At 35.6% G+C, this 24,828-nt stretch overlaps 1 protein-coding gene across 8 annotated transcripts in view; it reads right to left on the bottom strand.

The window, feature by feature from the left end:
• LOC128177531 (uncharacterized) overlaps window positions 1–23,536 on the bottom strand; it is a 31,058-nt gene extending 7,522 nt beyond the window's left edge. Inside the window, exons 1-6 of one of the 8 annotated variants that reach the window (XM_052844255.1) lie at window positions 23,175–23,536; window positions 12,706–12,913; window positions 6,776–6,903; window positions 3,968–4,187; window positions 1,741–1,764; window positions 73–393 (exon numbers count right to left, since the gene is read on the bottom strand). In XM_052844255.1, coding sequence (XP_052700215.1) covers window positions 73–393; window positions 1,741–1,764; window positions 3,968–4,187; window positions 6,776–6,903; window positions 12,706–12,775 — 763 coding nt within the window. In that variant the 5' untranslated portion in view covers window positions 12,776–12,913; window positions 23,175–23,536. Of the gene's footprint in view, window positions 1–72; window positions 394–1,740; window positions 1,765–3,967; window positions 4,188–6,775; window positions 6,904–12,705; window positions 12,914–13,070; window positions 13,496–16,865; window positions 16,888–17,034; window positions 17,248–23,174 lie in introns of those variants that run through there. The other 7 variants (XM_052844263.1, XM_052844262.1, XM_052844259.1 and 4 more) reach the window with 7 other exon arrangements.
• Window positions 23,537–24,828: the final 1,292 nt, after the last annotated feature.

Raw genomic sequence — 24,828 nt, 5'->3', positions numbered from 1 at the left:
GTGACATTTCAGTCCTAGGGAAAACAAATGTGATTATACGCCTATACTTCCGTTCTTTTTTTGGATACTTACTAGTGAGGACTATGACGTCAATGCTATCTGTTTCCTGTCGGTCGTTGACGTAATTAGTCGTCCTACATACGTAACGTCCGTCGTCTTCGTGCACGCTGTGCGTTATCCGTAACTCGCTGATGATCGTCCGACCGTCTGAGGCGATGTATTGAGCGATTCGGAGCCGGTTCGACCAATGGGAATCGCTAGATTTGATGATCTGACCGTTATGGAACCAGTCGACCTGCGCACTCGACAGCGCATCCCTCCCAAACGTCGCATTGCACGTCAGGGTTATGGGGTCGTATAAATTGACGTACTTTGTCCCACCCAACTCAATGGCTGAAAGGAAACGAAAAAGTCAGGTTGTAGTTTCTGTCAAGAGCGAACACCAAGGATAGGGTAGATTTTAGGCAGTTTTATTCCAACTTTTGATAGATAAAAGTCCAAGCAAATAAATCACCGATATATAAAAATAAATGAATGAACCACAATATATATCGATGATTAACGAAAATAGATTGAGAGGGATAATTACTAAATGCAAAAAAAAAGTGAGAAGAGGGGATTCCAAAATGGCTACCTTGGATTCCCCTGATTTAGGACGCCGATATACATAATTATGTAATGTAAAGATTCGGCGTATTGGAAAACATGATTCAGAAACAAACTAGTGCTGACTGCAGAACATTTTACACGAGGCCTTTATTTCGAGTACGCTATGTTTCAGTTACTATTTTCAATCACCAAAAGGTTTATTACATAAGATAGAACAATGATTTAGACAAGATTCCCCCCCCCCCCCCTCCAATTTTAGTAAATGTAGGAAAAGTAGATTGGGGAAATCAATCCGAATTATCGTAACACAATCAAGAGGAAAAAATAATTCAGTCAGCCCTTTTTATTCCAGAATTAGATAATGCCGTGAACAAATCCTTGATGGTTCTGATTTCCATGCACAACGGAGAGTCATATATTTTTGAAGTGGCACGAATAACGCATAAACACTACACACACACACACACTTCTTGTTCTCTGAAAAAAACTCATCTTTGTCACCAAAAAAGTGTCAATATATGACGTAATACACATTTACAGCTTCACGGTACTTTGGGGATGCATTTGTAACAGTGAGAAATCTTGTATTCGCCGCGGCGTTTTAAGATTTTTGTACCGTATGACATCCCTTTATTTCAATTTAAATTCTTATCTTGCAAGTTTGAATGATTATGCTTCCATTAAATTTTTTCTGATTTTGATGACATTATTAAAAAAGATTACGTGGAAGGGATTTCTACCAATGATTAGCAAAATTAACATTGTTCGTTCAACCACTGTCATATTTTTCTGTCGTTCTTGGGTGATTCATTGCGGGTTTTAGGAGAAACCGAGTGTCATTATTGTTCCCATTTGGAAAGGAACGTCAAGGATATATCCGTTATTGTAACGACTGAATGAGGATTGGTGTAAAAAATGGCTTTCTCAACTTTGGAAAGCATGGTTTTTCTTTAAAATCTAATTATATTAACCTAAATAACGTGTATGATCTCATCTTGACAGAAAAATGCACTGCTCCTTTCTTATTTTAGTGGGTATTAATTGCATTACTTTGAATACTAGTATGACAGTAAGGGGGTTGTGGTGTTACAGTGTACAAAAGTGCAATCAATAATTACATTAAATACTTACCAGATTCCACTCCGGATGGTGAATCTGCAATGTTAAATAAAACCAATTAAAGTTCATCCCAAAATATGAGTGAGAAAAGATTACCAGTTAGATAAGTTTTCTGACTACTAGATGACAGTTTGAGACAATGAGAAAAAATGAAAAAAGAAAAAAGAAAATGACTTATAATAAATGAGGAAGGGCAAGAGACAATATATCTTTTCCTTATAATAGAAAATACCCCCCCCCCCCCCCACACACACACATAAGAATATACATGTACCTGTTTTATAAGGTAGGGAGTAATTTTATCAAAAGAAAAAATATTTAAAATCAAATGCCTGTGTATATGAGAGTTGAATAAGATTTTTTTTTCTATCGGATCAACCAAACACCTATTTCCGTTTCACATATCACTGTTTAATAAGATTCGGTCTGAACTTGGCCTTGTGTATCGCGTCTCAATCAATGGAATGGTCTGGTCCTGGAGATTTCGATTCCTGAAGTTTGACAAATAACCGAATCTTTCTTTGACGTTTAATTAAAACGCTTGATTACATATAGAACACTTGGTTTTTATTAAGCTCACAAGCCGTGATCAATACTTGTCATTGGTAGAGGGGGTTATTACTAATCATGTATCATTCATCGGTGTGTGTATATACTAAGGGTCTAAGGGAACAGGCAAACACAGCTTTCGTCGAAAAAGAGAAATTAGTGTTGTTGAAGACCAATATTTTCAGCACAAATTGTTTCGTATCGTAGAAAACCAATCTCCGCAATATACCCCCCTCTACAATCAACATGATTTTTTGATAAAAAAAAAAATATAAATGATTTATACTTTTTATCCAAAAAAATAATAGTAAATGATTTATATTTTTTTACCAAAAAATATAAATCACATATATTTTTCTTTTTATAAAAAAAATTATAAATCATTTATTGTGTATTTGAATATCAATCGACAAACTTTTAAATCAGAATAGGAAGCAAATTTGAATATTACTGTTTACCATTTACTAAGTATCATTCCCGACGACTTTTTTTCGTGATTTACCAGAAATTAACTGGTTTGCAGCGACTGATTTTCGCGACCATGCCTTATCCACACCTGGGTTTTTTTTTGTCGTTACAACTGTATGGCAAATACTGGTCCGCAGCGATAAATATATGCGACAATAAGGCTCTCGCGAACCTCGCAGAATTTTCTCGCACGCGAATAAAAGTTGGTTTACAGTATAAAGTTTCTTACCAAAAATGTCAAATGCGTACTTTTCACCCCATGGACGACTTAAGTGCAAACGAAAGCGATTCGATCACAAGACCACCTTAGTTTTTTTTTAATACACGTAATCCACTCGTAATGTATCAATACATCACACTAACACCTTCTTCTCGACAGTAGCACGTCCAAACATTCACCGACACCTTGATTACCCCTATCAATAAATCTATTAAGTGATAACAGCTTTATGCAACCTTTGGGATATTGGAAAAAAATACTTTTCATATGCTGCCAATACTGGTAATGTTTTAGCGTAAATGCATATTCATATCAGACATGTAAAACCCATTGCCCAAGTCGATACTTAATCATGAACAAGCAGATTGAAAAGCATGGCAGAAAATCCATAGATAGATATAATACACCATTTTTATAACAAGATTTTTCCTGTACAGGCTATAGCTTCCATATCATTAAATTCGCATTTTTATAAAAAAAAAAGTTATGGTGGGGCATTTTATTTCGATTCACACACTCATGATTGATTATGACCTTTTTTGATATTATTTCCATTCAATTCCTCACTTCATGAAATTCTTGACTCCTGATGGAAATCCATGTAAACCAAGTAAACACTAGCCAGTGTCATTATTCCGCTTACAAACAGAAGAGAATTCTATATAGGTAAAATGAGGCATTGTTAAGTAAGGCCATTTCAGTGGTATCCCTTAGAATAGACCATATTATCAGACAAGTAGCATAAGGGGGGCCGGAGGGGGGGGGGGGCTGCCCCCCCCCCTTTCTCGCAGCAACTAACATATAAAAAATTGAATTATTATGGAGTTGCCCCCCCCCCCCCCCACTTTTTTGGGAGTATGTAAACAATTGGTATGAAAATAACGCTTGCTTGTCAATTATTTGGATGAGTCTGCCCCCCTCCTTTCAAAAACGATGCTACGTGCCTGATTATTGCCTGTATGTAAATGTATAAAATGAGTAATATTAAACCAAGGTATTTACCGAGTACGTGAAGATGGACGTGATGGGTGAGGACATTGGTGGCGCTGATCTGACACTCGTATGTTCCGCTGTGCTTCGGCTGCGCTCGTTTGATGACGAGGTTCCACTCTGCTACGTCACTAGACAGTGTCTTGTGGTCCACGCTGATGTGGTCATCTTTCTCGAACACGAACGTGCCCACAGTGAGGGGATAGTCCATAGAGAGCTTCCGCCACGCTACCTACGTCATAAAATACGTCATTATAGATATATGTCTTTTGGCGGGAGTTTTTCATTAATCAGAAACCAAATCGGCTATATTTATCTATTTTTGCCCCCAAAGATCAATGGATGCGTTATGATTTATCTACAGAAACGGTGATACTGTGCATAGTATCAATATATTATTTACACTGATGTAAGGAAACGAACGGGATAAGATTGGAAACCTAGTTAATGACAAAAAGATCATCCATTTTTACCAGCCCTGCAAGTCTGATTAAGATAGCTTGAACCCTATGAATGGTTTGTTTGAGTCTGAGCTTCGAAATTATCAATCATTTTATCAACAATAAAGTTATCACAATTTGCCTGTCTGATAGCATTAAAAAGAAAGTCCCAATGGAGTCTTTCGTTAGTTCAACTGAAGCATGCAAGTTAATTGATTGGTATATCCCTCTCCTTTTAAGCATTTAATTCTAACTTTGTACCCTAAGTGGATTCTCTGCAAAATTTTAATCAATATCTGTTTAGAAACATATACACGTAGAACATACTTGAAGTGATAATTTTTTTCAAGTGAACTTTTCTCCACTGATGTCTAAGCACTTTAAAATTGTCTTTGCATAAAAATAATCATTATACACCGAACTCACTACGCGAGCAATTATCAATGAACTAAAGGGCCGTCCTGGGAAACCTTTTTCATTTGAGATGTACACCTTGCACGCCAGTTACCTTCAACTCTAAAGGAGTTTGAATTCCGCAAAATTGATGTTTTTGCAACCTAGGGAGGTAGCCTTTTATCTGATGTGTAGATCATTTGAATGATGTAATATAGATTATGCAACAAAAATTAATTTCATATTCGAAATATGAGATCTTGTATAGGTGTCTGGAGGAATAAACAGTTCTTGCCAAATGTACAGTTTGATTGAATTAAGAACGGATACATATGCCGGCAATGCGATGATAACGATAGGTTTCATCAACACGACAGACTTTATACCCATTTTACTGGATATAAATCCGATTTAAACCCGGAAGTTATTTATACTATGTATGTCCAAAGAGGGTTGAAAAACGTAGATAAAATCTCTCCATCTAAGAAATAGCAGAAGATGCACAAAACAGCAATGTACTCTGCCACATGCATTTATCGTACGACTCATTAGTCCCCTACCGGTTTTCACCGGAGGGGACTATAGCTTTCCTCTGCGTCCGTCAGTCCGTCTGTCCGTCCGTTTGTCCGTCCGTCCGTCTCTGTCCCACTTCAGTTTTCCACACTTTTTTTCTTTATGCGTTTGAGGAATAATATGAAATTTGCTGAAGAGCTTCAAAATGTCAAACTACAGATCAATTTTACACTTTTGCAGCGTCTGGTTGACATCTTTTCGAAAAAATTAATTTTTCATATTCCAATTTTTTAATGTTCGGGTTCGATATTCTGCATAACAGTGCATTGTTTTCACAATTTCCACAAACCGGTAGGGACGTGTATTGCTTAATGCTTGTTTCTGTTGTCCTCGTAGACACTGATGATCCACTTAATCTTATCAGGACGACATCAGGGTTCGATCCTCGATCAGTGCCACACTACACGGTGGTACAACCTTGTCTTACGGCTGTAAATCAACTGGCGACAAATCTTCTTTGATACTTGTCAAAAATGTCTCCGAGACTAACTCATAAAAATCAATTTAACGCGACAATCAGATGGATCAGTTTTCGGATAATTTGACGAAATGACAGCGAACACAGAGAAAAATGTTAATTGATTCTGCTTCAAAACATGGCGTAAAACTACCGATTAATTCATGTAATTCAATACAGCCGGACACCTTCCATACAGTGTTCGAATTTTCTCCTGTTTTTTTTTTATTTCAAAGGGAGAAGAGGCAAAGAAAAAGAAAATGCCAAATATTCACATGGAAGGAATTATCTAATTATCTAATAAAAATATTTAACCCAACATTTCTTTTGTAGAACACTAGGTATCTCTCTAAAATCGACGTTCCTGTTAACCGAAAAATATCTTTTGCATCAAAGGCGTTCTTGATTTTTTTTCATGGTTTGCATCTTATGTACTTTCATGTGTGAAGACTTTGTGTTTCTCATTTAACTTGTGTTTACAGACACTACACGTAATATTACAACATACAGGTGTCATAGCACGTGTATCCTATACTTTATACTTTTATCACTATGTTAGTTCTACAGAACGAATATCAAGGATATGACTTTGCAAAAGCACTCAAGTACACGATGAAAACTGGAGTGTTTTTATTATTATTTTCTCTACCTTATAAAAGACGAGCAATATCGTAGATATACAGGATTCAACATTTTACAGAAAGTATCTCGTATTTATCTACAATATACAACTCTTTACATAGATTTATGCACATTATATCGTTAATTCTATTTTCAGTGCAAACACTGCATTTTACACTTGAAGTCATTTAAAATACAAGATTACAAAAACAATGTTATAATGTTCACAAAGCTACAATTTTTTTTCCGAAATATTCACCACGTTAGAGAATTCGGTCTCAGTATTCGGTGACCATTCTCCACTATATGTACAACGGCATGCCGAGTTTTACCTACCTCTTTGGGACCCAGGTTCCTAATTCTACATCGGAGCTCAGCTAATCCTCCCTTAGCCACTGTAATGTTACGGCGGCCAGTGTCCAAAAAGGTGGGGCGCACCTGTCTCTTGTAGTTATAGGCACGCACTGCAAAATAACAGTCTAACTATAGATCTACCGTACAAACCTGCAAGAAAATGACACTTGTATATTCTACGTGGATTTTATATTAAAAAAAACTTTACCAAGCCATGGTTTGTCCGAAATTTACATACTTATTGTAAATTATAGTTCCAAACACTAACCTTACCAGTATTTGAAAAAAAAAACATAGTTCTACTGCGGTTTCATCAAAATGCGATACTATATTCCGTATGATTTATACAAAATAAACTTGAATCTATAAACCATTTGAAAAGTTTTAAGCCAAGGTTAAAGAAGAATTCCTTGAATGATACTTTTTTATCACTGGGCAAAAGTCTATTGGACAATTGCATCTGAACAAAGTCATCATATTCTTCTTAATAAAGCATATTCATTATAAATTAACAGATAAAACCCAATTGCTGTTCAAGTACCATAAACAATGATTTTTCTCCTGAAAAACTGTAGGCTTGTTGATGACCCCTCCCTCCCCAATCACAACACTAACCCCCCAAAACCATTTCTTAAAAAATTAAAACAATACACTCGCTCGAGAAATAAGAAAAACAATGTGTAACAAAGGATTTATAGTTGCCCGCAACAAGCAGACACAAGATGTCTCTCCCGCGGCACAAGTATCTGTGATTGTCAGAGAGAGCCGAAGTTTATGGGGGAGTCAGTGTGTATGCCGACGTAATATTGGTGTGGCCCTCCCCGTTCCGTGATGACACTTGACACCACGTGATTGTCGTGTTCCCGTCGGTGATACACCGGATGTGATAGCCTGGAAAATCATTACGAAACTACGGCTTGTCGCAGTCAATTTCAACTCACAACTCCGAAGACATCCTTCTGCAAGTGATTATAATGTTATGCAGCAAACATATCGCGGAAACAGGTTCTTTGTAATCGAGTTTGGCTTTTACAACCTAATAGAATGTAGTTCAGAGCCAATGACTGATTCGCCCATCTGACGTTTGGGGCCCATAGATCGGGGAGAGAGGAATCTCTTAGTGATAAAACAAACCTAGGGAGCGAGCAAGAAAAGAACACAGGACCTTATAGCAATATACATCGCGTCTCCTACATTAATACAGCAAAAAGTAGGTTACTAGTATGTCGCGCACCCATCTTGTGGAAGGAAAAAAGGTCCATTAAATCATGAACATGTATTTAAATATTTTATATCATGTAGAATCAAGTTAGTTGCCAGATAACCTCATGATGGTTTACATATCTTGTATGTTGGTCGGTAGAGCTTCCTCTTTTTAAACATAATTTTGGTGTAAAATGTATTACTTTAATTACTCTGTTTGATGTCCCTTTGCATAGGAAAACATGTGCAGATTAAAAATTAAATTAAAGATAATACAAATTTTCAATTTTTTCAGTGATTACTGACATCCAACGACGCTTATTAATTTCCTTGTATTCTGAAAAAGATAAACTTGTTATGAAAAATACTCTAGCCGAGAAACTACTGTATATCCCATTTACTTTAGTTAAAGCTACTTAATGTACATGCATGCACGTAGATTTGTGCTGCATATTTTATATGTCTATGGCAATTCAAACAAAACACAGACTGGACACAAAAAATATAAAAGTAGTTCATATTATAGACATTTTGTCTCAATCTTGATTTAAAATTAAAGCATTTTTTTTTTAAATTTTATCTCCTGTAAGTAAAATCGTGATAGAACTGTTCAAAAGAGAGAGAGAGAGAGAGAGAGAGAGAGAGAGAGAGAGAGAGAGAGAGAGAGAGAGAGAGAGAGAAATCAATTTGTGAAAAAAGTCACTGGTATGAAGTGTTAATCTAATAATGGATTGGAGACGATTTTAAGTTAGAGATGATTTAAAATATATATATACTATTCCTATGTGGAAGTATATAACGTGAACTTAAATATTACAGGTCCATTGGGTGTCTCCATTGGTATACGTACATAATTATATAGAGTATACCAACTCATACAGACCTTGACAGCTTTCTGTCACATGCATACTAAACTCAAAGAACCTAAGTTAAGCTTTTAAAAATTATACAAATTCAAAGCAATATTGATTCAATTAAGCTAATTATTATTCCTGTTCTGAACAGATGCAAGAGCTACTGCCGCGAGTTTGGGAAATGTTTATGTTTTTCTGCTTCATACATGGTAATTATCTGTGTTTTGTTTTAATCAGTCGTCTTTATCTTAATATACTTACATAGACACCCGCGGTTGTACATTGTAAACTAAAAGGGTTGATCATAATATATGATTAAATACTAGTAATCAATATCATCCTTTCACCAACATTAACACATTTTCTATCCCACTTCCTTTACAGTAACCTGCAGAATGTTTCGTTCATCTAAAACAAATCAAATTGCAAATATTTTTTTAATTTAAATGTTAAAATTATATTCTGTATTTTATATGTCTGTAAAAGGTTTTTGTTTGGTTTTTGCGAATCTTTTGTTTAATGTACAAATGGGAATTATTACGACAATCAAAAAACGTCCGTCTCATTACTCTATATTCTATATACAAGGCTTTCATTAAAAAAAAAAGAATTAAGTGGTTAAGTATATAATTGAAATAAGAACCCAGAAATATCGCTAGAGTGGAGTGCACGGTCTTATGGAGAGAGAAAAGACAGGTTGGCTCGACAGATCATTTCATCCTATTTCTTTGAAGTTTGGATTATCAAAGAAAGATTTTTCATGTTACATTTCAAATTTATTGAATTCGACTGCATGACGTCTTGCGATTTCTTAGATTGCGTCGGCCCATTATATCGAATACAAACTCTGTTAAATTATACCAATGAACCTTTTTGTGCAGGTTTAAAAACTTTTTTTCTAGCTTTTGTTTCTTCCGCTCTACAAAACAAAAAATATTTAGATCCTTCAAATTCGTCTTATTTTCGTACGATATAAAAGTATCAGAACATACTCGGCCATTCATGCTTTTCTGAGAGTCTTAAGTGTGCTTAATATAGTGTCTGTTAAAACAGCACACCATAAAGCTTATGACTGAAGCGACACGACAAGTGGAGAGGGCCTTTTATTCTGTGGTTGTTATATCATTATTAAGAGTTTCCTTTCAGAATTTTTTTTAAATATTTTTTTTCTAATCTAACCACTTTAACCTATCAATGTCAGACGTAACAACCTGCCATAATGCAATCGCGTGGAGGATGTTTGAATGATTCAAGAACCTTTGAATAATATGTCTGTCTGGCGCTTTCAACTTTTTAACATGAATGCCGTCGGCATCCATTCGCCTCTTTTTTAAAAGACCTATGAATAAACGACGTTTATAAACATATCCTGGAAATATTTTTAATTATTCAGTAGATTTTTCTTATTCTCTCGAAAAATATTTTCTGCAATAGGCAAAAAAATACTACCCGGTAAAGTGCAACAAATGGCCTCTGCTTGAGAAAGATAAATTAGTTTCGCTAATATAACTTTGCATAGTTTCTTGACAGGGCGAAAAAACTTTATTGACAAATTTATGTGTTTGCCAAGAAACAAGAGATAATCCCTGAAAAACATTTACGAAATCCACCGAGAGACGAAAGAACAATCCGCGAATTCTCGCAATATGTCCGTTGTACGATTCGTCCATTCTTAAATTTCTACAAATGACTTTTACACGCGCGTTTTTGGTGCCGTTTTTGTGCATTTAAAATGTAAAAACTATCATAATTTAATCTCTTTGATTAATTGCAAACCCCCAAAAAAGTGTTATCGAATAATATTGTTACATTAAAACGTAGATCGTTCAGATTCACTGACGATAGTGGTGGACGTGGATTCAGTATGCGTCTTTACCGTAAGTTGTTAAAAATCTATCTACTGTTACAAATTGAAGTCTATTATCTCGTAATCTGAATCTGTTGCATGTGGGAATTTTTCATCGACATCTAATCTTTTCTTTACATTACATTGATTCAGTTTCGTAGTATACAAAAGTAGACAGAATGCGAATTTTGTACAATGAAAAAAAAAGAACGAAAGAAAAAAAAGATAAAATGATAAACATGCATTGCATTCCAACCTATTGTTTAATCACACAAAAAGTAACAAATATTTAGGGCGACATCTTGTGGAGAAATAATAAAAGAAGATTTCCGGATATCGACAACCTTCTAATCATAGAACCTGTCAAAAACAACTGACGGTTTTAAATAAAACAGACTCATAATTATAGATTTAAAGAAACACAATATGCCTAGTTAAACAGACATGCGCTTTTTCCAGCGGCCCATACAATAGTTCAGCTTCAGAATCTTTGAGTTTTTATCACTTAGTACTCGTTCATATTAGCTATTCTCATAGAAACTGCGTGACTCGTTAATACATGAAATTTAAAGGAGGCTGTTAAACAGATTGTTTAAAGTAAGTTCCAATTTGACCGCGCGTAAGGTGTATAGGGAATCGGCGACATTTCACGTGCGATGAAGCGCGTCGCCTATTCTTGAATTTATGGGTTTGTCAAACGTTCATATAGCGAAGTGTAAATCATTTCTAAATAATGTTTAATTTGATTGCATATCAGATAAATATGTCATCTAAATATAAATGTTTTAACAATCCCTCGAATTAATATTGACTTTTAAAACCTGTTAGAGAAGCGACTCGGCTTTGCAAAATTGGTTGTATTCTCTAGAGACTAACCGTTAGTTCGGAGGTATGGAAAATATTTGTGTAGGGTCAAAACAGTTTTATCCTTAACAGATTGTCTTTACGCGGAAAAATATCAGCTGTAAAGTAATGTTTTGTAAGATTGTTTATTATTTCGGGAATACAAACCAACCTTTGGGATTATGATGGCTAGTAACGTAAAACCAATGCTTGTGTTGTTTGTCTATCGAGTCAACCAGTTATGTGTTCTTATGTACATGCCACAAGTATCAACATCTGGCGATACAACAAATTCATTTCATCTTCCAAATAAACACACACTGAAGCGAGAATAATTCAATATGCCCTGGCATTGTTGTTGCAATACAAGATACCTTCAGATCTCTTTTTTTAGTTTTCATATCGTAAGGAGATTATTGACATAGTTAAGGTACGAACGAAATCAATTAAGGTTCACATGCGGATGAAATAGACAGGAAAAAAATCAGTTTATATGTGCTTATGTTGTGGTTATAAAACCTTCCTGTGTTTACGTGGATGCTTCAAGATAAAGTAAATAAATGTCGACGAATTCATAAACAAATGAAATAAAAAAAATCCTTAACATTTTGTTAATTCTATGGGTGTAGGCAAGCTCATTAAAAACTCATTTTGATTTGTTTGTTTCGATGCTAAATATAGATTTGGCAAAGATTAATTAATGCATTCTAATTAGGTCAGGAAAAATTCGAAATATTCAAAGATATTTAAGACAGATAAATAAAGGCGCGCTCGTTTCCCCCTGAAATCGATATATTTAAACGCCAGCTATTCATTTTCATTTACAAACGTATATAACGCATTCTATTTTGTGTCTCAATTAATTACATTCATCAAAGGATAGTTTATAAGAAGTGTTGAACACATTGATTAAAAAAATACGTTCCCACAGAGTCTGATCGAAATCCCTTGTTGCAAATAAATTTAGTTGTCAAAAAAGGGCATGAAAACCACCCAATCGATACGGATAAATTAATCTTGTTACTGCTTGCCACCAAAGTCATGATCTTAAATAAAGTAATGAATTTTAAGTTGTCAGTATCAGTACTTGAAACTTGCCATAGAACCATAAGGTTTTTGACATCGTTTGACTAAAACTTTGCAGCGAGAAAAAACACAAGACTTACCTGAAACTAGAAAAGTCAAAAACAGCACATGAATTAAATCCTTTTTGTATATAAGAAAGCGAATTGCCATGATTACGTAATCCGAATTTTTGTTACATATTCTCGGTGTGTGTCGCTGTGGTCATATGTAGACATATTGTCACAAAATAATCACTTCCGTTCAGAACTCACGGCTGTTGATTCTGAAACAGACTCCAGCTGAGAGAATCTGAAAAAAAAAATAGATAAAGGAGAAACAGTGATAACGTCTGAGTAAATCCTTAAGGAATATTTCAGTACGTCTTTCATAACTGTGTCAATTCAGAATTGCTGAACTGGTGCGCTTCAATGAATGGCAGTGTCATTTTGACACTCGAGGTTTTTACCTTTTAACTTTCTGTAAAATATACCTACTTCAAATGTTTTCGTGGTGATAGAATTAGAGCTCTTCTTAAACCACAGACCTATCATGAAAGGGCGATACTATATAACTGTACTGACGCCTACCAAACTAAAGTTTTAATCGCTTTTGTTGATCTTAGTCTCAGATCGATTCAGTCACCATCATGTAGGTTTGAGTCTTGACGCCATACACATAAAACACCATAAAAACTCTCACGGTGCGGTGTTGACGTTACATCGTGATGTCATAAAAACAAAAACTGGTTCACTGTCCGTTATCCATACAAAAGTAACATAGTGACGTCACAAATACCAAAAAAAAAAACTGGTTCACTGTATATTATCCTTAAAAAGTTATTCCACTGGTAGCTTTGGTCTACCTTGAGCTCTGACACGTACGCGGTTCAACCATTGCACGGACTAACTGGGGAGGAGACAGAAAAACCCGCATGCAGGTGAAACTGTACAGAGTTTAAATGTATCATCTTCTCCTCGTGGGAGGCCATGAAATGTTACAGATCAGTATGCAGACGGAGAGAGGCCGTAAACGTACACGTGTGTCTGTTATGAAATTAATTTATTGCTCTGTTATTTTAGGATTCTTTTTAACTTTGCAACATCATATACACGAATATGCAGAGCGCTTTCTACTGTTTTTGGAGATGTAGTACTTTTCTTGACTCTATCGATTTCTACACCCAAGTTTCGATGGCTGTTGGTACCCTGTCATTTAAAAATCAGATTTGAACAAATTGTTTTTGGTGCCCTACATTTAACTTAAATTGTCCGTTCAAATTCTAATTCAAAATAAAAATTTTTACTTTCAAGTGCAAAAGAAAAAAAATCACAAGTTTACCATTCAAAGAGATATTGGAACATAATTTAGCGTTCGAATTAGCATAATTGTCTTTGTGTGATACTTAATGTATTCAAGGTGTTACGAATCCACAAATAATGGACGACCTTTGGTGACCCCCGGGAAGATCAAAGCAAGTGTCCCTCAACACAGCGAACGATGACTCCTCGGTTAACCCTTCCCCCCGCCCGTACCTCCACACAACTTTGTCAGCAAGAACCAGCCCAAAATCGATACTTATTCACAGAATGACAAATAAGTAGATTGAGTACAAAATTTCACCACCCACTACCTTCCCGTATGCTTTCCGTTTTTAGTTATTTTTTCTATTTATATCAAAATACTAGTATATCAACTACGATGAATTTAAAAGTTCATACGGTAACCAGCACAGCTGACTTTGTTTAGGTTTCGGTGGTAGCAAGTTCAATTCTTTCTTTAAAAGGGTATTGATAACCGACATTTGACGAGTATTGATATGGAACACAGCAACAGTCAACTATTTTATTCATACTGCTGCCATCTTCAGCTAAGTCAGTATCAATTTTGCTAATAACCTTAACTCGTCGTTTACTCACGAAGTTTGTCTATTAAAGTTTCAGGATCCAAAGGATATATTCTTTAACCTTAACACAATAAGCTCTTAGCATCAACAGTAAATCATCAAATATTAATCATTGATAGAGAATTACTAAATGCAAATTTGCACAAGTCTTTTCGACAGTAAGGCTAATGAAATATTAATCTGAGACGGAATATTTCTTTTCGGCTTAACGACCCCCTGTGCACTAATGTAGATATTTTATTTATAACTCGAATTTTTTTTATTACATAGCAGCTTCCCATTTTATTTCTTTAATGATGATCAAATGATATCAAAGCTTAGCAGGAATATACGCTTTATTTCCTCCCATAAATTCTTCGACTTTAAAGTTAGAGTTTATATGTATATCCGACTCCATCAAATTTAATGCATTTTTGTTATAACACTGTAAATTACGTCTCAAGTAAATAAAACCTAATAAGACAGAGTGTGCAAATACAAAACTTATCAAAGACATAAAACAAAGAGGGTTTCTTGCTCGTTTCTCCAATAACCCCCTTCTAATCCTGCAGTGTTATTTTTTAATGTTCCCATGCATTTTTCATACGCTTATCTAAATGAATTGGCGCTCACACGACATAAAACCGCCACCCCCTGTCCCATGGAAGACCATATGTCTAATTGGAAATTTACAAGGTTAGGAACTTCGGTAGCACGAAGGGGCAAGCTTCTGATGTTGGACGGTCAATTTATTGCCATTTCATTACCGTAAAACACAGAGGGCAACCGAGTTCAACCGGTCATCTTCGGATATCGCGGTACATGTAGTTCAAACAATGCAATCATCGTCGGACTCTCTCTCTCTCTCTTAATTAATACCCGAAACACTTTTGAGTGCGAGAGACAATGAAATCTGGGATAAGGTTATGAATATTTTATATATTTGTCTTTGTTTCAGTAATACAAAGTTCAGTGAATCTATCAGTAGACATCACTGAAACAGGCCTCTTTTCATCTTTTTAGAAGAATTACAAACAACGTGTACGTGTACCGTCTACAAAACATAATCGCAACTTGTTTTATTTTCATTATCATTAATAATATTAATGAAAAGAATTTTTTTTTTACAAATATAGTTAACTTAAAGGTACATGTACGTTTTAAATCATAGTTTATCCACATTGGTACAAATAATGCACAATGTATACTTCCAATTTCCATCATTATTCAAAGATTCCTATTTTCGAATTTTGCAAAACAGTACACGATTTTAAGGAAAGTTCTTCATATTTCATTATGAAGATGTCCCCATAATTAACATGATAGGTCTGTTGCTAAGAATAATAAAAACAGAGATTGATTTTACCTATTACAAAACTACCATGAATTGGTTAATAGGGTTTAGTTTATACAGGTATATCTTACAGACACTATATTGCATTAAGCCAATTTTTCATGATCACTTCTTACACTTATTTCAAATCGTTCATAGAGCAAACATTCTTAAGTAATGTTTATACTAATTTTCTTGTTTACACAAAAATGAGATATCACTTAGTGCAGTGTATATATATATACATACATCTCTCATTGCAAGAGCTGAATTACAAACTCGGCTGACTTAATGGAATAGTTCGTATAAACCCCACGGCTTCCTCTAGGCATATTGCAGAAACGAGATCATAAAACAGTACATTGGAGCACGCCCACCCCTTGTTTTTACTCTAATTAAGCCCCTGTGTCACCGTAGATTTCACTTTCTGCACATCCCGGTCCGTAACGAGAATCAAAACAGAAGACCTTAATTACAATCAACCTAATTAACTGAAGTCCCATCAAATGGAGAAAATAAAAAACCACCATAGTATCTAGAGGATAGGAGTTCCGGGGCACAATCAATCCGTCAAATGACTCGATTCGAGGTGGAACCGCTCCTGTGAGAGCCGATATTAATTTTTTGGCATCCAAAAACTGTCTTAATTATTCCAAACGATCGTCAATGATAATTGCAGAAACCTTTTGAAAAATTCAGCTCAGTACGAGTTCCACTTGTATAGATGCACTCCCCAATGAGTGTCCGAGTATCGACGTTTTACAAGTCCCCATGTTCATCACGAAAAGTGACTAAAGGCCCAATTCAAATGACAATTATACATTCAAATTATGCACAAAAATAACATACATGCCTGGAGTTGTTGTAAACAATGTGATATTATCTTAAAGAGGTATATAGTCAATACAAGGTTAGGTAAAATCAATCATTTTTCCGTTGAACTGCGACTAAGAACTTGAAATTAGCAGTTAAGAAAAACCTGTCTTTTGACAAAGTGCAAATATAATGAAAAAAATATCCTTTTGATAGACACAGTTAATACTCACTCACTGAACATGTGTATCAACAGTAAAGTTTGTGCCTGCTATTGACGAAACGTATCAAAAGTTATAAATACATACTCTGAGTGTAGAAAAACAATAATGCTTTATGTAGTAAAACATAGCACAGTAAAAATCACAGGAATTCAAGTACGCACAGTGTGCATGTACTTACCAGAAGAATGAATGAAAACAACACAAAAAGATATGTCCCACAAACAACAACTCGGTATTAATTAACTAATTAATTACTTCTGTTTTATCATCAATGTAGGTAAAGCAATAGATGTGCACGATCCGGATCCATGTGGAGGCCCCTTCCGTTTGATGCTACTGATGACTGCACCTGATTGCGAAGGGCGCTACACAGATCTGGGGCTCAACGGGATCCGAACATCGATCTACTGACAGACAAGTCATGTAAAAAACCCGAGGCCTCCCGGGGGCCTGCATACTTGTAATTTCTTTGTCATCACCGTTTTGTTTGCGATGCAAAGAATTATAGATATATCTGATACATACACAGAACCACCATAAGATATCGAATTAACTATTTTTTTCTCCACCAAGAGATTCTAGGCTTTATTTTTGAACGCCGTGAAGCTTCAGATAGCGCTATTTGAAATAGTTGCTTAATGCGGGTGATTTATGCCTCAACGCTGTATCAATCACCTCATGAAATGATCCTAACTTCAAAAGAATATTTCTTTATCTATTACATTTATTTGGCGAAGAAAAATTATATCATTTCGAAAATTGGCCACCAAATTAACAGCTTGTTTCTGTGAACATAGACTATCTGCCCTGTGTGATGGAATGGAAACAAAGCTTAAAACGTGATAATGGTGCCCAGAATCCTATAAACCTCTCTATCTTGCGCAACTTGGCTTTGGGGCTCTAGATAAACCCATTGTACATTTCATATTCCAAAAAAGGAGAAAAAATGCGGTTTTTGACAATAGTCTGTCATTTGTTCTCTTTTATACCAGTAGTATTTGGTAATTTTGCTATTTTGTTTGGTCGAGTGACCCGTAGAGTTTTCTTTTTCATGATGGTGTATTTTTCTTTTGTGGTGGTGGAGGAGGGGGGGGGGGGGGTGTAGGAGGTTAAAGCAAGTACCTTTAAATGTTTTACAATACTATGAATTATATACATGGCAAGAAAAATACATGATAGAAATGAAACTTTTAATTTTAAAAAATAACACAGAACAAACATATGTCTAGCTTTTTGAAAGAGACGATCTATAAGCTTGATTTTCTGAACTGAGGAGGCCGGATAGTCAACAAATTACAGATCTACATGTACCTTGAATGTTTTAGGATTTTTTTTCGCCAAAAACTATTATTAATTAAAGAAAAATTCCAAACTCATAAAACTTTAAAAATTTGAAAAGTGTCATATATCTTTTTTTTTTTTATAAAGAGCTTTTCTTTTCCAGGAGATTGATACAGTCAAAGAATGGCTAAGGCCAGCCCTCTTAATCAAGAATGCGACGACAATCCTATCGTCAACATACATGTACACCCCCTCCCAACTGTCCTTGGAAGAAAATAAGAAAATTGTTTACATTATTATTTTAACCAATGTCTGAAAAACAAAGGGATGACTGGGCACCGCTGGGAGAAGAATAAACACAGATTGAAGACCAAGTTTTAAACGAAGCATATGATGACGATTTTCACGTGGAGATTTGATGGTTTATTCACGTGGCGCTGCTCTTCCATTCAGACGGCCTATTAGTTTTACAATGCTTGTGCAAAACATCGAACGAGAAGCATTTTATTTTTTTCTTCTGATTTCTTATGTCAAATCATTGCTAGTTGTTAAAAAGATAAAGATTGCTGCATTTGATTAATTCCTGTTGCGCTAGCTAGGAAAGTCTATCGCAACTTATCGGACCTCTAGCGGAAAGACCCGAGAAGAAGTTGCGTTTGTCGAAACGTTTGGAGTCGGGGTGACGGTAAAAAACCGAAAGTCCAACGGATTAATTAATCTACAAGATGACTCGAGTTCGGTATTGATCCGAATTAGAATAGTTTGCACGTTGTAATGATGTTTACGTATTGACTTTATACGCTTCTGTTTGTTTGCCAAACATTCCAAACTTTCCTCGCTCACCCAGACCAGAGCTATTTATCGTGGAAATTAATAACTTCAACAAATAATTATAAAAAACAAGAAAAGAAAAGAAAAAATATGCCCGGTATACATTTGTGAATATAGCGCTGGGTTCCAATCGTACGTTAATTAGTATTATTTGATAATTGATGAATTATCCCGTGCAGATTTGTATATTTAATGTAAAAGTGTTCATTACGAACTCAGCATTCTCTCGATTGAATTTGCCCCCGGAAAAATAAATATGTTAGTCGAGCCCAGGATATTTGCTTTATTTGCCAATTCATTAAAATTCGATATTACGCATGCTCCATTGTGAGTTGATGAAAGTGCAGGAATATTGCATTGAGTCAAATGACAATACCCTGAATCACACTAAACATGATACTCCCTACTCAGTATCAGGTATTTGCTTTTTTAGAAAATAATTACGTAATTATTGAGTTTTACTTCCGACAAAATTTGTCGTTGCTAGGTTTCTTTTTAATTTAAACAAAAAAAATGAATTTCATGTATAGAACAGGCTATAAATAATTTGTACATCTTCTTATTATTGTGTTGCGACTGAGTCGTTTGAAACAAGAATCTGATGTTTTGTGTGATAAACGTAAATAACGTGCGAGAGAGAGAGAGAGAGAGAGAGAGAGAGAGTAAATTAAAATATTTTTTTCCTTTTTTCACACAGCATACTCTGATGTACAGTAGCAATCACCAGACATCTTCACACGTGTATTCTTATTTAACTTGACACTTATTCATTCAACGATAAAAGGAAAGCAGATGGTTAAATCAGCAACAGTTTGAAATTAAGATAATATTAATCGAAAATAATAACAGACTCTAGCAAAACTTTGGATGTTGCATAAATGGGCAGATAGTTATATATTTCGTGAGTACTAACGAAACCACAACGGTATCATGATATTCAATTACACATTGCAAACCCCGAGGGACTCCGGTCGGTTTGATGACTCGCGGCGGAAGGGGATTCCGATAGCTTTGATGACGCGCGACAGAGATACAAAATGGATTACAATTTCGTTCAGTTTCACCTAATCAGTTTTGCATCATCCAATGGGTGACAATTATGTAATGTTTTGAAATTTCATGAGTGTCCTATAATTGGAAATATGCTGAATTGTTAACGCTCGACGTCGACAATTGACAATAACCAAACAGCGCCTGCATAATGAATACCCCTCCATTGTCACCGAAAAATGTCACAAAGCGTTACTAAATTCTAAATGAAACGTATCAAGTTATAATTCAAAATGGAATAATGGATTTTCCGTCTCGCTAATCGTATCAATGCCGTTAATCTCTTCATCCCGTTTTATCGTTCTCTGCCAAACAATCGGAATCCCCTCGCTTTTTCCCTTGGCGCGTGTCTTCGGAGTTGATGACAGTCTAGCGCGGTCTCGATCCGCTCAGATACATGCTAATGAGGAGACTGGAACAGACCAGCTATAGGAGAGTTGGATGAGACCACTGACAGGAGAGATGTCACCGGAGTTTCCGATAACCGTATCCGGATTTTATAAGTCAACACACGATGTTTGCTGCCAAATTTTTATTACATGTATCTCGATGATGGGTGTCGATTTTGCATTAATATCCACCCAGTAATTGCAGTATTTATGTATGTCAAAACTATTAATATGCCAACTCCTAATGCGTGTCCTATGACATATACTTTCCCCCGATTCCAAGTATATTCACGGTTAACTTGAAATCAAAGAAATATACATGTACATGACTGTATATAGATATGCTATCCTTGACATAAGCTACTGAAATTAATTTGTGGAACTTGGATTAATCAGTCCAAAACTAGCGCAATTTTTCGTGCGCCGTAAATTGCAACTTTTTAACACGTACGAAACTGTAACTCCTGGGTCGTCCATCCGAATTTTTCAGACCGCGGACTACAGACCTGCTGTCCTTTCTGATGTATATCATTTTTCAAATAATATCTGCACAGATATTATTATTTGAAACATAATATATGTCAGAAAGCACGCTTCGGCTATTGTTCAGATACATGCATCGCATAACAAACACCCATTCGTACCCGGTCATGTCCCAGAACTGTTGTTTAAATTACTTAATTGAACAACATATATCTAATTGCCCCCCCCCCCCCCCCTTTTATTGTGGTGTTTAAAATTCATGAAGGGGTGATGTATAGGAGACAACACACGTAATGTACTTATATCAAAGGGTACCTTCGTCGAGAGGATGCAAAAGCATAATTACAGACTTGTCTTATTAACACAAGTGTTAACCGCAGGACCACAGTACCACATTGACAGAATTTTAAAGCAAATTAAAAAGATTGAAATTCTGTAAGTAAAAAAAAAACCAAACTGGACTTTATTAGAAAGTTAAGAATACATCGAGCCATTATGGTTTGAAATGGTTAGATGCACAACATGTACAATGAATATGCAAGATTTGTTTTCTTGCATCTCACCAACACGTTAAATAGTTGCGTTTAGGACAAGTCCATTTCAACTAAATAACCCACCCACTCAAACGCTCCCCCCTCAAGGAGAGAAAAAAAAAGGAACTTACAAATAAAACCCCCGCTGTCACAAAATTAATCCTTGATTGCGGAGAGTAAAACATCAATATAGTGTTTTGTTTACGGGCGGTGTCCTGTCGAGTGCTATTGGCCAATGATTGTTTGCCGGGGTTCGCTGCGGGCTTGCACACACTGCCTCGCCTAGCGCACATCGTGTCGGAGAAAAAGCACCCTCAGAAAACTTCATAATTTGTAAGAAGCTTAATGAATACCGCTAAATATTGGCAGCTCATTTAATTACTGAAGAGTTGATGAATTCTGTACTAACGTTAATTTAAGCGTTATTGTCTACTAAATTGAGGATTTTATTATTTGTAGCACCGCGTTCTAATGCTTTGAGGGCAGTAGTATCTGGCGTTGAAAAATCACTACCATGCATGCATGTTGCAGAGATAAATTAATGATACTCGTTTGAAGTCAAAAGAGATCTTCATTTAATTAGAATTATGGTCATTTGCCAAGATAATGTTCAAGTGCTGTAACGATTATTAATCCGATAAGGCTACAAAAAATATATATGTGCATCTGGCTCTATTATGTAGAGTCAGGGGTAATTTGTTCTTTAATCTCGAAATCCGATTTTTGATGATACACATCTTCTTAACAAATAGCCTGGACAACCGCAGCGATTGTAATTAAATATCTTGTAGAATATCGGACTTTCCGTTATGTCCACTTTCAGATCCACTTAAACAGAAACGGAGAGGTAAATCAGAAAAAAATAGTGAACTTAATTAACTTTTCCGTTCACTTCTCGTCCACGTACATCAATAATTGCCTATGCGTCTTCTGGATGTAAGCTTTTGACCTTTCAGATAGTCCTACAACCTAACAAACACGAACAAATGAAGCCAATAATCCCGGCTTACATTGGAGCAGGGAGTCTAGACCCCCCCCCCGTCTCTCGCTTCTTACCGAGTTTGACATTAAAACCAGAAGGTGCTAAACAAAAATCCCAAAATTCTGCTGCTTTCTTTTTGGTAGAAAAATCTGAACTTAAAAACAAGGCACAATTATCTTTTTAACTGGACCTGGTAAAATAATTTTCTTCAAAGTGCATTCCATTTTTTGCGACAAGGTCCAGCATCTGATGGCTGTTTCTTTATCAGTCCTGGTTATTTTTTCCTTCATTTTATATGTGCACATTACCATAATGATGTGTGTCCATGCGGACCATCTTTGAGGCCTCTGCCTCAGACAATCTCAGTAATAATCTCATTGTCGGGTTGTTAAATGGTTAGCAAGCTTTCGGGCAGATCAATATCGTCATATAATGTTGATATTTTCCTCAAATAACCCGTCAAAATCTGCACCTCGGTATTATTTACGATAAATAACATAAAAGTACTCACTTTCCAAATATCTATTGAGAAAAGATCTTATATCTTTTTCTTCTTTCTCAATCAAAAGAATTTGAAACAAGGCATCAAAATAGCTATGCATTGCTTTTTTATAGATAACAATCCTTAACACTCAATCATTTGCTGTAAGTGTCTCTAGTATCTGGCTAAACTGACTTCTGTTTCCTAAACTAATGATTTCGTTGCCTTCAATTTTATAGCAATGATCACGCATCATAAAATGACAAGCGTAAAAAGATAAAATCTCACCTGCTCATCCTTGCTAAATTCCCCCTAATGACGATTCGGACGCAGTTCCATCACTCGCCTCACTATCTCAATTATTTAACACTGTATCGTGTAAAATATCCCTGTAAAAGTTTCTGGTCATTAAATATTGACAGTTCTCTGCGTTTACTCTACCAGATTTTCTTCGTTTACATCCAACGCTGATGAATTTCAATTCAACTGCTGACGATGGATTGCACGCGACCAAATTTCACGCGCTGTGCGGCAGACGACCAATAGAAACCCCCGTTAGAAAAGCACGTACATCTCGGAATGAAGGGTGATGTGGTTTTCATCCACGTGCTGCGACTGAAACCCCCGGCACGCCAATCAAACACACCTCAATTTAAAAGTTCCTTCTTCGTGTAGAGATTCATCACATGGGGTCTGGTCTGAAATTCTCCGACAGGGAATGAATTGGATTGCTTTGAAAAATTAATTAGGCGCATTAAGAAATAATGAAGAATGAGCATAGACGGGACAACAGTTTGCAAAGAAAGAGAGGTCACACACTGACAAAGGAGGGGCGTGACCGAGCGTTTGGGCTCAGCAGTACCACTGAGAACTTTTGAAATGGCGACCATTTATTCTAAAGTTATGCAATAAATGATTATGTCCAAACATCTGTTTCGAGGGAAACGAAGAGGGAGAGGTACATTCCAAAAAGTTCTTTTTACCGCTAAACACCTATTATAAGATAAGTTTTAAAATTGAGACAAATAATGTACATTGATAAATAAAATACCTGTCGGATGCTCTGTTTATGTATTGTGTGTTCAACTTGTACAGGAATAGCTGGATTTGTTGTGTCCTCCCCAGCAGGTGCTTGCTAATAAGACCACCGTGAATGGCCGCGTAATACAAAAATAAAAAAAAAAGATGAATGAATAACAAACCCGCCAAACCCAATTGATTAAATTTATCAACACTGCTAACGAAATTTTTTTATCATCAGAATGTCATAAATATGATTTTTATCAATTTTTAAGTATAGGTTGGATTTGACACTGAAAAAAAATGTTATACAGTATAGATGGATTTGTCATCAAAATGTTACTTCTCTATCAGTTTCAGTAAATAATTATTGTACATATATATTCCAAGTCAGTCAACTAAGTCATGAATTACAGCATGTAACATAGTGCAAGTATACCAGGGCATATATATGCCTGTAAAAGTCTAGGTAGCTGCAATATCTAATCTCTCATGATTGGTTTGATACACCGATACATTGCTGATAATAAATGTTCTTACGCGAAGCAAAGAGAAGCAACCCCCGCATTAATGAAGAACTAAACCAAGATTGCGGGCATCGCTTGTTAGTATCCGTCGACTGCACGTTGCAATCAATAAACGAAGTCCGGTAAATAATGATCCTGCAATACCATGCACAACACTGTCTCTGCAGGTCATTATGCAAGTGTAAAGGTGGCACATATCTTGGATGCAGTTTCTTAAAAGTTAATATACCTGGTATGTACTAACCTAATTTGTTTTGTCATATATTATTGTTAAGATATTTATCTCTGACAAAAAATATCCCATGTGATTTTAACAATTAACGAATTGCCTTCTTTCAGAATGTATTGAATATATCGTACCGTAGGATTTTAAAAATAAAAACAGAGAATTTATT

The sequence above is a fragment of the Crassostrea angulata genome, chromosome 3, assembly GCF_025612915.1.
Source record: "Crassostrea angulata isolate pt1a10 chromosome 3, ASM2561291v2, whole genome shotgun sequence".
Classification (NCBI taxonomy): Eukaryota; Metazoa; Mollusca; class Bivalvia; order Ostreida; family Ostreidae; genus Magallana; species Magallana angulata.
This window is presented reverse-complemented; position numbering and strand designations above follow the sequence as displayed.